The sequence below is a fragment of the Triturus cristatus genome, chromosome 3_1 (assembly GCF_964204655.1).
Source record: "Triturus cristatus chromosome 3_1, aTriCri1.1, whole genome shotgun sequence".
Taxonomy (NCBI): Eukaryota; Metazoa; Chordata; class Amphibia; order Caudata; family Salamandridae; genus Triturus; species Triturus cristatus.
In genome coordinates, this window is record NC_140583.1 from 995241513 (window position 1) to 995256421 (window position 14909).

At 46.0% G+C, this 14909-nt stretch overlaps 1 protein-coding gene across 1 annotated transcript in view; it reads right to left on the reverse strand.

Annotated features, from left to right (window-relative positions):
- FCN3 (ficolin 3) overlaps positions 1-14909 on the reverse strand; it is an 89368-nt gene that overhangs the window by 57962 nt on the left and 16497 nt on the right. The window contains exons 4-5 of the mRNA XM_085645679.1: positions 13202-13258; positions 486-619 (exon numbers count right to left, since the gene is read on the reverse strand). Of these exons, the coding sequence (XP_085501805.1) occupies positions 486-619; positions 13202-13258 (191 nt within the window). The remainder of the gene's footprint in view (positions 1-485; positions 620-13201; positions 13259-14909) is intronic.

Sequence of the window (14909 nt, forward strand, 5' to 3'; positions counted from 1 at the left end):
ATGCATCATGTTATGACATATGTTGGTTGTGATTTGAGTAGGGAAAATGTTCTATGTTTTTAGAATTCATGTGTTGTAGCTTCTCATTGTGGCACTTGCCCCTAATTCTCAGTTACTCTGTTAACTGACTACTACTTTCTACTTTAGTATATCTTATAGTATATTTCCCAAAAAGTTAAATCCTCATTCGGGGTTCAGTAGGTTAAGAAATTCTTAATTCATCGAAATCTGTAAATTGAGGGGGAAATTTTGAGTATTTGACATCATTTGAGGAATATGTTGGTTTCAAGGAAGCTTCATTAAATAACGTGTGTGTGCATGACAATCATTCCTCTACAAGTATGTGATGTGGTTTGGGTTGTTTGTGGAGGATGGAGGGTCCCAAATTTCTGGTCCTCCTCCCCCTGAGACCTCCATGAAATGACAACTGCCCCTTATATTGATCCTTTGCACATGTCGAGCAAGTCCCATCCCGCTTGTCTCACCAGCCAGCCTCCTCCATCGGTCTCCATGTCACAGAAGACAGTCATCCCTCGCCCACCGACCGGGTACACTGTGTACCATCCACTGAGTGTGTTCCCGCTGGATAACAGCTCCTTACAATTTGCCGGCCCTGGACCTGCTCAAAAGCACACAACAAGAAATGAGGAGAGATTAATGTCACTCCCACCAATTAAAGACAATACCATCCCACACACCACCTACCCCTACTTCCTTCAATACCCACCACTAGAAGAGATATTTTTGCCAGAGAAAAGTATGAAGCCAAAGAATCTCAAGAGATTACATACACTTCTAATGGAAACTTGCCTCAAAGTTGCTGTGTACATAACAGACACAGGGCATCAGAGAGGCGAACCGTCGGCTACAGGGTGTTAAGAGCCCACATACGTGTATTGCAATCTCATCTACTTGATGCGTCACTTCCAGTCATCATGTGCCTCATTCCTCTTTCGTCCTTCCTGTGTCTCGAACTACTCTCTTCTCCTACTTGAGCCTGTCTCTCCTCTTATCCAGCTTCTGTCTTATCCCAGCTGGCTGGGGCCTTATTCTCATCCTTCCACTTGTTCACTGGAATGGTACCTTAGTCACATCTTTAATCCACCATTTATCTTGGTTTCCTCTGTCATCCATCTTGTGTTTTGGTTCACCTTTCACTTTTGACTGGTGATCTGAGGCCCGCACGTTATTCTTGCCCTTTACTCCATTCGCTCATCTTTGTGTGTCTCCCGCTCAGACTTTTGTCCCTTGATGTCCTCTCATCCGCCACGTGCCATAGACACGAGGCTCCTCTGTTTATGTGCCTAGGTGATGCCCCACCTTTTTCGGATGTTGTGCTCTCCCCTCTCATGTGTGGTATGCTCCAGCCTCATTATTCATCTACCTTTGGCCTCAGTCAAGGAGTTATACCCAAATGGATTCAGGTGTAAGGTAACTTAATACATAGAGATTGATGTCCTCTAGGCGCTACAGCTAGTGATCACTATCATGACACATAATTCCATGGCACTGAATTATCTTCCCTCCAGCTCAAATCATTTTTTGTTTTACCTGCAATGCTTGTCAAAATGATGCGCCCTCTACTATGACCTCCACAGTTAAGAACATGTCTTCTACTACAACTCTTACATTAGCCCTCTCTAACCTTAACCCACACCAAAAACCTCTTTTTAACCATTATTTACCGCTGAACCCCGCCCTAACCCTAAACCGAGCTTCATCCCTTTTCCTGAGTCTTACCCTAACCCCTTACCTACCCCTGACTCCTAATGTTGGTCTTTTCCTAATCTTAACTATGTCATTCCCTTCCTCTAATCCTTGCCTTCAAAGTAATCATTGACTTAAAAACACCAACATGCCTGTTCTAACCCTGAGCCTAATCCTTACCATAAAGCCCAATACAAACTTTATGAGCCTTATTGAAGGAAAATGTCCCATTGAATACAGAGGTAAATCATTCTTTGCTGACGTTTCTACTGTAGCTTGTGCAGGATTCTCTGCTATGGTATGCTCTGTCGTGACAGTTGTCGTCTTGACATTATCCCAGAAACACAAGGACACGGTGTATCAAGCAGCTACATAAATGAATAGGTATGATTTCAAGGAGCTACACATTACGCCACAGCTGGGATATAGGATACCAAGGCACATTAACATCAAGAACAAGCATTGGCATAGCCAATAGGTCTCGCCTTTGGGACCTTATAAGTGTTTAGCCATGCAACAGTTAATGTTGTTTCAGTAAGGATATTGTGCTGCATAACTAAATACTTATAAGGTCCCAAAGGCGAGGCCTATTGGCTATGCCAATGCTTGTTTTATTTGATGGGGTGTGACTTATTGGGTGGATGTTTGGCCTTGTGTGCAGGGAGGGACCTGCCAGGTTTCTCAGTGGGCACTTTGCAGCTGGTTGCATGTCCATGGGTGATAAAAGAAGGGACAGCAGCCTGTGTTCCCCTGCCAAATTAGTTTTTCTGTCCCTCGAAGATGATTTTGTTGGGACGGAGTCTGTAGTTTTACTTACACTCACTTCTGACACTGGCATGGCCCACACAACATATTTCCCAAACGCAAAATGTGTGTGTCGGTTATGAAATTGCTCTTTACATAAAGCTATCTTTCTTGCATTCTCATAAAGACAGGGGTAGCAATCCCGCGACCACAACATGGAGTGAGTAACCTGGAGCCCGGGCGTCTGTGGGGCGAGAAAGGGCTGGTTAGATAAGAGCGCCGGTGGGCGGTACGAGCTATGCAGCACCTATGTGTCATCGAACAGTGACAGTGAGCGCCAATAACAGACGGAGGGGGTAGTCCTGTTGGCAAACGGAGATAGGATAGGAGCTCCCTGGGAGAGTTGTGACCGGTCACTGAAAACAAGTTATTCGTTGAGGGACAGTTTCCTCGTGAGGTGCAGTGACAGGATTTTTACATTTTTACTGCACTATTACGCATAAATGATCAGGCACACTGCGTGTTGTAACATCGCTACAGACATTTCTGGAGCTGTCGTGTTTTGTCAGATGTGAATATCCAACCACAAACGTATTAGAGCACAAAGCCTAAAGTATAAAAAAAAAGATATAACAAGTAAAGCAACAAGAGCGACCCGGCCGGGAGTTGTGTGGCGCGCAATTAAATAAACAAGTGAGACAGATGTGAGCGAGTTCCACCAGAGACTTCACGAGACAGACCTCGACGGCGCTGCGAAAGTGAAAGTAATTAGCAGAGGCAGAGAATGAAACCGATCTTCTGTGCAGTAAGGGAGGGGGAGGAGCGGGTGAGAGAGGGGGAGGAAAGCCGGCCATGCGAGGAAAGGAATGCTAGAAACCAGGATAGCAGCTGTGCGCGTGCATGACATCGCAAACGCAAGCTGGAGGCCTGAAAAAGCCACTAGGTTAGCACTTCCAAAACCCGCTTACTAAAACTCTCGCCAGAGCAGCGGTAAAGCGCTGGCTCAGGCGAGACTTAATAAGGATACCAAGGTGCTACATCTATCTGGGTTACAAGACGCTATACAGGGAGGCACACATGGGGTAAATAAGCTGTGTAATTGTGTAGGGATGCAGGCTGAGGACAAGCTACATATACAAGTACGCAAGACTTCAGGTGGACTCTGGGACAGAGAGACACTGACATTGGGACAGGAACACACTCACTCTGGGACAAATAGACAGTCATTCTGTAACTGGGAGACACCAATAATGGAACATGAACTCACTGGCACTGATTAAAGACACTGACGCTGGGACAGAGAGACAGGAAGAAGGGGACACAAGCACTGCATGGAACAGCAAGCCGACAATATGGACACGGGCCGGCTTTAGGGCTGTGCGACTGGTGCGGCCGCACTGGGCTCTGATCTGTGGTGGGGAGCGATGTGGCCTCAGGGGGGGGCGCAGTGCTTGGAAATATGAGAGATATGGGGCACTTCTGCAGGTGGTAGTGAGAGACTAGGAGGAGGTGGTCATGGGACGTGGGGGCGCAAAAAGAGATTGTCGCACTGGGCGCCACCAAGGCTAAAGCCAGCCCGGACACCGGGGCAGAGCGCCACCAAGATTTCAAGAAAGAGACATGGGCTGAAACAGAGATTCTAAGGGAGGCGCATCAACAAATCAGACTCCTACCTGCAGGCCTTCATGCCTACTTTACAAGGGGGCAGGGCCGGCAGAAGTGTGCCACACAATCACACAATAAGCAGCAGATCCTCGGCACCTCGAGCAGTGCAGCAGGGAGCAGGCGACATGTGTCCTCCTGTAGATATATGCAAATTAACAGATAGGGAGCCCAGGAAGCAGACAGGGTCTAGTGGTAGATCAGACATAAGTTCCCTTCACATTAAATATGCACTTATTTGTGAGTGATAGTTCTACCAGCTCAGTAGTGGGCTCAAAGTAGGATTCGTATTTGAAAACAATTATGATGAATTTCTTGCAATGGCTCCAGATAGTTTTGCAGCGTCCTCATTTAAGGTGCAGTATTGGCAGTGAGCAGGCTGGGACAGCCCATGCTTACAGCTTCCGCAGATGAACCCTTCATTGTGCCAGCCCAGGTTACATGGTTACAACTTCTCCACAGAATCCTGGGAAAGCAATGGCAGTTCCTGAACCCCATCGGGAACGCCACATACCTAACAGTGTCCACCGAAGTACAAGGCAATAAACAAGCATTTGCAATGCATAGGTCTCGATTTCATGAGAGTTTGAAGTATTGGCATTGTAAATGACAATGCCTTTTATTTATGTGTTTAGAAAACCTGCAAGCGGTGTGGAAACATCGCTTGCAGGTTTTCTAAACACATAAATAAAAGGCATTGTCATTTACAATGCCATTACCTCAAACTCTCGTGAATGTGAGACCTTTGTGGCACTCACGCTTTAACTGTAAACATCGAAAGCTTAAGCTCGGGTGCCGTGATTGCTTAAAAGGTAAAGTAATAGAAAAAAACGTCTTTTCTATTGCTTTACTTTTGAAGCAATCGCGGCACCTGTGCTTTAGCTTACGAAGCTTACAGTTAAAGCGTGGTTGCCGCGATTTTAACAAAAGTAAGCAAAGAGAAAAAATGGGGGCTGCACGCTTTTTTTTCTACTTGTTTACTTTTGTTACAATGGCGGCACCCGCGCTTAGGCTTTGAACATCTCAAGCTAAAGTGTGGGTGCCGCAATTGCTTCAAAAAGAAATTAAGCTAAAAACAAATGCACTTTTTTTTTCTATTTCTTTACTTTGGAAGCAATTGCGGCACCCGTGTTTTAGCTTAAGATGTTTAAAGCTAAGGTGCGGGTGCCGCCATTGTAAACAAGCATTTGCAATGCAATCGGTCTCGCCTTTGGGACCTTATATGTATTTAGCTATGCAGCACATTAGCCTGGGTGCTGAAACATCTACTGTTCTTTAACATGGAGGGAAAGTAAGCACCAAACAGCGTGACACGCCATGTATGGGAACACATGGAGAGAAATATTGCCTTTCAGCGGGAAATGGTATAGTCTAAAACCCTGTTTTTAATATAAAATCTGGCCCTTTGGTGGTCATATCACTGAAAATACTAGATTTGAAAAAAATATTGTCTACGGGTGCTCGTGGAGGACAATTTCTATGGACTGGAATCTAGAGAATGCTAAAGTGATTCTGGTTTTTTATTGACCTCTGCTGGTTGTTTTCCATCAAGAAAGTTAAATAGAGGCAGTTGCCAAAAATTTAATAAAAAAGAAAGTCCCTCAGCAGAAAGCAATTCTGGTATTTTACTGACCTCTGCTGGTCGTTTTCTATCAAGACAGTTAAATAGAGGCAGTTGAACAAGCAGAAAGCAATTCTGGTATTTTACTGACCTCTGCTGGTCGTTTTCTATCAAGACAGTTAAATAGAGGCAATTGAACAGAAAGAAAGTCCCTAAGTGGAAGCAGATACGTCCTAGGGATAATCTCCAGAGCCCACCAAGTACATACACATATAAGTATATAATAAGTATATACTATAGTATATACAAGAGGCCTTGGATGCTCGACCTAAAAAGGACAAAAGCCTATTACAGACATAATAGTGGAAAACAGAGTTTATATTATTTAGTCTAGTCCAAGACACTCGAGAGTCTGTTTTCAATTTTAAACTCGTTGCCTCAGTGCACCTCTGTAGCCATCTTCCTGCTCATCCTAACCATGCATTCAAGTTATGTTCATCTATGACATGCAATGCCTCATTTCCATGCTTGGCACATGAAGCGAGAAAGTTCAGTAGCTTGCTCAGCAACGACAGCTTACTATTCTTTTCCTACCTGAATGCTGTTCTTGTATTTGAATCCTATAAACCTACATAGGAGCCATGTACATAACTGAGTCTTATCTCTGCCTGTGCATCTTATGCTCCTTTGGGTTGTCGCCTGTCTCTGTGATTCACATATATATTTTTATTTTTAAACATGAATTGGCAAGCAGGTAGACTTTCTTTAACACCCTCTAATCACCAGACAGCCAAAGATAACATTGGAGACCCTTACAAGTTGATATGCCACTTAGAAGTTCAGATATTCTTTTAATACTCCTTTGCTTACACCTAGAGAGGGGCGCACTCATAACCTAACATGCATCCTGAGTTTCCTTATTGCAAAGGAGTACAGTGTGGCACTTAACTTTTATTACATCATTACAAGTATGCTGTCTTTCCTTTGGCATTGATCTCTATGATAGTGAAGGTGCACGCCCATCCTAACAAGCAGTATGCTGCACCCTTTGCTACGATACAGGAACAACTGGATATAAAGACAAGAAGAGGGGGGTGGCGCAGAGCAGGAGGCCCCAGGAGGAGAAGAACGGCTGAGGGAATGAAAAGTAGGAAGAAGCAATAAGTCAGTGGTTGAGAATGAGGGAAAAATGAAGTGATACATATGTAATGTGAGGAGAAGAAGGGCTGGGCTATACAGAGTTGGATGAGGGGGAGAGGATAACCTGTGGCGAGAGTGGCGAGGGTCAGAGATAAGGAAATAAGAGCTGAGTGAAGAATAAGTGGGCGACTACAGTCTGTGGGGATGAGGTCAAGAGGAGTAGCTCAGGGGCGGTGGAGGTAAACTGCATTCTGAAAACTACTACTGCAGCTTTCACAGGTGGAAACCACTGCCAACAAATTCCTGAGAAGAACTAACTGCATAACTCAAGAAAAAAGCAACAGCATGTAAATAGTATTTCACGTTTTTATTTCACATTTTGCGCAGCCTGAAATACATATACAAATTTACATTTCCTCATACTCCAGCGAGTGCATTCTCAAGAAAAGTAGCCCATCTGAACCACTTTCAAGGCGCATGCATAAATTTCTGTTGTTGTGTCACTTTTATTCAATTTAATCGACCATTAGAAGGATAAGAGGCTGAGGTCTCTTAGCCGTACCAAAGGGGGGATGATGGACAGAGCGTTTGAGCAAATCAAACACTCACCCCCAGTCAACTGATCTGGGTTTAATCCATCATCATTCTTTAGCTCACTCCACCACCCCAGTTCAGACATGGCCATATGCAAATCAGTCTGACCCTGTGCCTCATGGGAATAGTCCAGCCCAAACTGCCAAGCCATGTCTTCCCTGGACCGGAAACAAGCATCCTAGGACCGGTTTCGGGTTCATAACCCTCATCAGCCAGGCTACCTTGAAGCCAGTGGCAAAGTGAGCAAGGGACCCACGTCTGGGCATACCCTGCCAACTTAGGGCGAACAAAGCGATACCAAAGGGGGGATGATGGATGGCTTGGCAGTTCAGGCTGGACTGTTCCCATGAGGCACAGGGTCAAGACTGATTTGCATATGGCTGGGTTCAAACTGGAACGGCATGGTGAGCAAAAAAACGATGGATTTAGGCCCAGACCTCTGTACTGGGGTGAATGTATGACATTGTTCTGCATTCTGTCCATCAACTGTTGTTTTTGCATTTTTCACCCCGAGTGGGAAGGGTATGCCCAGATGTGGGTCCCGTGCTCTCCATGCCACTGGAACAAGGCTATCCTGGCTGAAGACGGGTGAAACCCCGAAACCGGTCCTAGGATGCTTGTTTCCAGTCCAGGGAGGACCTGGCTTGGCAGTTCGGGCTGGACTGTTCCCATGAGGCACAGGGTCAAGACTGATTTGCATATGGCTGGGTTCAAACTGGAACGGCATGGTGAGCAAAAAAACGATGGATTTAGGCCCAGATTTCTGTACTGGGGTGAATGTATGACATTGTTCTGCATTCTGTCCATCAACTGTTGTTTTTGCAGAGGTCTCTTAGCCAGCAGTCTATCTCGTGACTAACAGTCCGTCCTCGACTCAGAAAGCCATCGAGAGTTGCTTATCATTCACTGGTAGTTTAACCGTATAAAGGTGGAGAAGTCCCTGGGGCTACAGACTAAGCACCTTATTTAAAGGTCAGCAGAAATAGAGTGAAGAAATAAAAATGCCAATGTTGGCAGCGTTGATCTGCGCCGGGATGCCCCCGGGTAAGCTGAGCGCATTATAAATTTCATATTATTATTATTTATTATTATGGAACTGACCTCTAAATAAGGGCTCTAGGGAGGCACCGCTTTATAGGAGGATTACGGTACAATGACTTTCTGATCACAGGAAGATTGTGTCTGGCTGCTGTCAGGTAGGTGAGAGTGACATGTTTTTAGCAATTTGTACCTCATTTAGAGGGGGGTACCGATATGACATCCACCAAAAAAGGCAGACATTCCCTCCACCCTCCTCTCTGTTCACCCATCTCGTTTAGTTTGAGAAGGAACGCATTGATTCCTATGAGGGAACAGCAGTGGAGGCATTGCCATTGAGAGGCCACACAATGTAAGGGAGGCCCTCTGCTGGCATCTCTACTGGGTGTGACTGCCATGTAAATTACTTGGGTCAAAGATAGAAACATCCTATAAATACCCCCACCCCAGCCCACACTGTGAGACACCTGTCAGTGGGTGAGGGGCATTAATTTATATCTAAGAAGAGGCACCCGCTTAAGTATCTAACTTCACGGAGCAGGATGGTACGCTAGGCCGGCCTGGCTGTGCAGACCTGCCGCCACACCCTTAGCTCCCGCCTGCAACGTCTCCCCGCATGGCTAAAGCACTGTCATTGTGCCAAGAATCTTCTTTATTAAAGTTTCATAGAAAGCTCAAATCTTAGGTTTGAATAGTTCCAATAGAAGTTCTTACTTCTTGACACTGTATTTTTCTGGATCTCTGTTTTATCTCCTCTTCAAATTCTGTCCAATTTTATGAGAAATATCCTCTCGACAGGACTGATATGGCGTCAAGAAGCTATAGCGTATGTGGGCTTGATAAATAAATAAGCAAAGTACCATGTAAACGGGAACGGGAACATGTTTGTCAAGAGGGTGCATGGCCTTAAATTAAACAGCTCGGCCACAGCTAGTGTGGGTGGGGCTCTGCTTGTCTGCACCAACTTTGCAGGAGTCCGGCTCCTACCTTGCAATGAACCCCTGAAACAATTTTCACAATATTTATGGTGAATCACAGAAATGCGATGTGTTATGCCGTTTTCTGTGACATCACTGGATGAGATGTCGGGAGAAGGCGCTCCCTGTGATGTCACCTATGTTGCATCTATTTATTTCTATTTATTTCGGACAAGATTCAGGAACCTGCTTGGGGCACTTCCCCACAGTTCATGTCCAAAGCCTGGCCTGGACAGCGCTGGTGCTTGAGTGACAGCTCTGTCGCCTAAAGCCGAGTCTGTAATGCGTGTTATTTAACAAACCCTAAAACATAAATGTTGCATTCATATGTCAATCATCAACGTAAATACCTAAAGATAATAAAAATACATAATGGCATTACATCCATAACACCGCTTATTATAAAAGGAAACATACTTGCCAGAGCAAAATCAAATATACAAAGTAAAACAACACATGGTGAGCACGAGCCATACATTATTAAACATTGGCAAGCAGATAGGGGTAACGAAAAGGCTAACAGATGAAGGATGACAATAGCCTCCTCCTGAAGCATAAGATGAAATAACACTGGGAAGACCCAGGGAGCACGAAGAACCTCGCCGGACAGAAAGAGAAAGAGAAAGTCTTTTTCGTCTGAAGGTGCGAAACCACCGGACATAAATAAATAAAAAGGCAGCTGCTTCGATGCGGCATAATTCAACAACAAGGCACCACATACAGTTAAAACTCCGCAACAAAACTTAATCCTGTGAGCCTCTATAAAAGTCAATCCTTGGGTTCCAAAACCCACGTTGCTCGAACAAACCTTAGAGCAACAACTCTACAGCGATGGATCTGGGTACAGTCCAGGAAGGGAGAGGCAGCTTGCCACAGACCGGGCAGGAGCTGTACTGGTGTCACCTGAGGCGTCCCACACCGCCGCTCTCCAGGAACTGTCCAGAAGGAGCAGGGCGGCAGCCAGCACTACCTGAGAACGGCAACATGGAGCCCGACCCATGCTTGCAATGGGAAGCTTGTATTCCAAAGCCAGAGTACGACCACACGTCAGGAGGCAGGAGCGCGCACACGCACGCACACACCCAACGTTCAGCCCAGCTGTTCTCGTGACCACGGTGTCAGCCAGGGAAGGGGCGATCTGAGGACTGGGAGAGGACTGGGAGAGGAAACAAACATATCGCAGGGCGCCTCCGGCCTTTGAACTACCTGAGGCTGTGCTTGCGGGCACCTGAATCCGAGAACTGGGGACTGCTGTGAAGGCACAGAGGGGGAGAGGAAGAGGCGGCAGGGTGCTAAACATGCATTGGCAATGCAATAGGACTCGCATTTACGCAAGACCTATTGCATTGCAAATGGCAATGCGTGTGGGCGATGAGGGACGGTGGGCGGCGAGAAGGCATCGGACTGCAGGAGGGGAGGGGCATGGGGTGAAAGTAGTCCATGCTGTAAAGGGGCCAGTAACCATGGAAAGATACAAATGACTGACATGGCTGTCATGGGGAGGGACTAACAAGCTTAAAACCAATTGGAAGGCAGCATTTATAACCTAAGCCAATGAAGAAGATGGGTCGGAGAGTGGGCAGAGCTTCTACTAAGCTTCCACACTATAGTGAATACTGCATGCCTCGCAAAGCGATGGCAGCGCTTCGCGCTGCAACGCTAGGTGAGACCTAAAAAAGAAGTAAATTATATAAAGGCAGCGATCGCAAGGAACTAAAGGAAAGCGTGGCCGCCATTATTAGTTCTGAGGCGTGCCGCACTAGGTACATAAAAAAAAAATAGGCCCTTGTGGAAGAGCAAGAAAGCCCTTTAACGAAAGGAGGATGTAATTAAAACCTACCGAGTAACAACACATGTAACAGGGGGTGTCCTCATGGGAGGTGACAACAGAAGAGAGGGAGGTACTAAGGAGGGACTCATAAGCCAATTAACAAATCAAAGGCCAAATTTTACAATGGACAGTGACAGGAGCCAAATAAAAAGATGGACGGGGAATGGCACTAATGCTTTCCAATAATGTGACCTTGTCTATATGGAAAATACTAAGTGAAGGGCAAAGCTGCCCAGCATCCTGACTATATCTATATGGCTGTAACTCTACAACTTATCTACAATGCCTTGACAATGAAAACAAGAAGACAAATCTGAATTGCAAAAAACGAGATAGTTTTATAGCAGAAAGTAGCCTAAATGGCATGGGTCATTAAACCGTATCCTCTCTTGGGCCAACCTCCTACCCTACTCTTCAGCCCTAATGTTTCGGCAGCTATTTCTTCTGGTCTGAAGAATGATTCCAGAGCTCCAGCTCCAACGACCTGCCAAAATCCAAGCACTCTGTGGTACTGAGTTATCCCTCTGTTGAGCTATCTCGTCACACAGAACACCACAATTAAGGGTCTGTCACTGTTATCTCTCCTGTGCAGATTACTCAAGATACACTAAGCTCAAAAGGGGTCCAACCCTGCTTCACTGTAGGGCAGACGATCCCCTAAACTGCAAGTTCTTAGGGCTCGGGGAGGGGGCGGTCTTGACTCAGTTCTTACTTCGTAATAACTAACCCTGGGCGGATAACTACGCTCGCGAAATTTGCGTAGTTTGTGCTACACCGCGCTACGCGAATTGCACGTAGCACAGTACAAAATCGTGTAGCGTAGCGGGCATTTTTTGCTCACTCGCGGTCCTCAACGACAAGTTGGCGACCGCGAGCAAGCAAAATTACATCCCCGCGAGACTTTTTCCTCGTTCGCAATCATCAACATCAAGTTGCCGATCGCGAGCGTGGAAAATAAACCTCCCGGCGAGATTCTCGACACGGGGAGATCAGGTTTCTCATTGCGAGTGGTCGCGTATGCTCGCGACCGCTCACAATGAGAAACTACCGGTCTGCGTTGAGAAAGCTGCCGCTCTAGTAAAAATCTACTCGAGCGGCAGAAAATGACCGCTTGCACTGTGCAAGATGCCGTTTGCAATGATTGCACAGTGCGGACAAGCATCCGGCACTGTGCAATCATCGTGAACAGCGTACTACGCAGTTCGCGTAGTGCTACGCGTATCTCACGTAGTGCGAAGTGCACTTCGCGTAGCTACGCGTAGCGCTACTATGCGATCTACGCCCATGGTTAGTAATAACCAGTGTCTAATTTGAGCTGGTGGTTCATAGTGGAGCCCACTGGCAATAATATTTTGGTAACTGCCTCATTTTTTTCTCTGCATACATTGACCCAGAGCAAAAGAGTGAAAAACACACAAAGAGGACGAAGAGAAAGACAAAAAAACGTGACAAACAGAGAAAGCAAGTACCTGCAAAAGTCAGAAAAAGGGGTTGTGTGGTGGTGGATTAAAGAGGTGTAATAATCAAGACTATGCAGCCTTGGACAGCATGCCCACATACAATAACGCGGCAGCAGGATTTTGAGCACAGTTTTTGGCCCAGGCGCTTATTCTTTTACAAATTAAGCACTGGAAATAACAGTTCTTGGACTGTCTCTTCTGATGGGCAGGAGGGTCTTGTTCGTTGAACAGGTCAAATATGGAACCGTGTTAGCTAAAAATGAACTACAGTCAATTCCTTCAGAGCGTACCCCACGTATTAATTATCTCTGTGAATGTGGGTTCCCGATGAGGTCTCTCGTCTTTTTTACCTTTGAAGGCCATGGCCTGCCTGTGTGGCCCCTGCAACCCGTCCTGTTGGTCCCTCTGACTGCTCCCCATTGAGCCATTAACATTCCTCAGGGAAACGGGGCATATTTGTGCTTTTATGTAAAGTTTGTGGACTTACCTGAGACTCCAGTTCCTTGGGAACAGTTGATAGCCGCCTTTGAGCTGCATGGGTCACCTGACGGAAGAGAACATGCCAGAATTAAGAGGATGCTTTCTTAGGGACTACGGGGCTTATTGACAAGCCTATTGCGCCGCCAATGCGTCACTTTTTCCCATTTTAAAAGTGACGCACCGGTGGCGCAAGGCGCTTGTAAATAAGCCTCAACACGTTGTTCTCCCCGCCTTACCCTTCCACTCCATATTCGCACTGTATCTTTTCAACCTCAAAATGGCGCCTGTCCCAACTAAAGTTTGGAGCTCATGATAATTAGAAAGTAACGTTGGTGTTGATAGGGTGACTGAAACCACACGTGCCCACCTTTGGGAGCAGAGATATCGTTCAGGCTCAAAGTAAAGCCATGGCTGATGCCGCAGAGCCTGGACTAATATCCTCATTAAAACCTATGTAGAACCCAATGCGCCAGATAGGGAATCTGTCTCTCAAGCTTCAGAGCCCAGACTACAGAGTTATTCCGCCGGCCATGCACCTTTGCCAAGACTGGATCACTGCCCTAGAGACTGAGAAACTCTGTTGTGAAAGACCCTTGAAGCTGTCCTGCCCAGATGTTTCAAATAATGTACATCCTTGACAACCCAATGACCAACGTAAGGCCTATTCAAACAGCATGTTGGATGAAAATGGCTATGCAGCTTTGTGTTTGCGTGAGACTGCATGCTGCGTCAGGTGTGGGGTGACCAACTGGCATGGTATAAATTCAGGACAGTGAGTGTAAAAATTCAGGACAAAGGGTCAATATTCAGGACAAAAATTCAGGACAGAAGGTCAGAATTGAAGACAAAAATTCAGGACAAAAGGTAAGTTTTACAGACACATCAGAGGGGGCCGCGCAATATTACATAAGTATATAGACAACCAACACAAGTCAAAATAAGTTTATATTAGATTGAGACAACCTTGCAGTGCATCTGTTGTGTGTGCGAGTGAAACTTAAACACCTGCGTTTTCATATTACATTTTAAAAAAATGAAGAAAAAAATCAAAGCTAAAGGCTTCGCAGATCTTACATGCCCCCTCTCCCCCATTGAAAAAAAACTTCCGATCCGATCAATCATCCCAAGGGGATGTGACGTATAAAAGCTAAGGGGGCTCGGGGTCAGGGTAAACATGAAAATACTTTGCACTATTAGAGCAAAAGAAATAAATAATAAAGGACAATTGTGTACTATTATCACTGCTTGTGTGACAGTTTAAGAGGCTAACAGTGGATGCACCGGGGTAACATGTGCCAAAATTAAACCTCCACCTCCCCAGAGATTGGCCCCTGATGAGGTGACAGGAACCAATAAACAAAAGACGTTTGCCATGCCCTGGGCTCTTGAGGGAGGAGGCCCAGCAAATGCTGTCACTGGGAAGAGAGGCCAATTTTCATTCTGTATGTGATAATTAGGCCGACATACAGAATGATAATGGGCAGATAGCAGCCTGTGCCAGGTCGGGGTGGGGCTGCTGTTGGCCACTGATCACAGCAGGAGAGAGGAGCTGGCCCCTGCAGTGAGAGTTACAGGACTCTCAGGCTGCTTGCAGGCGAACAGGTCGCTCCAACATCTGAATTTACGGACAAAAGGCGTCCGTGAAATAATTCCTCATGGACAAGAGACCCAAATAACGGGCAGTCCGTGAAATTTACAGACGGTTGGTCACCCTA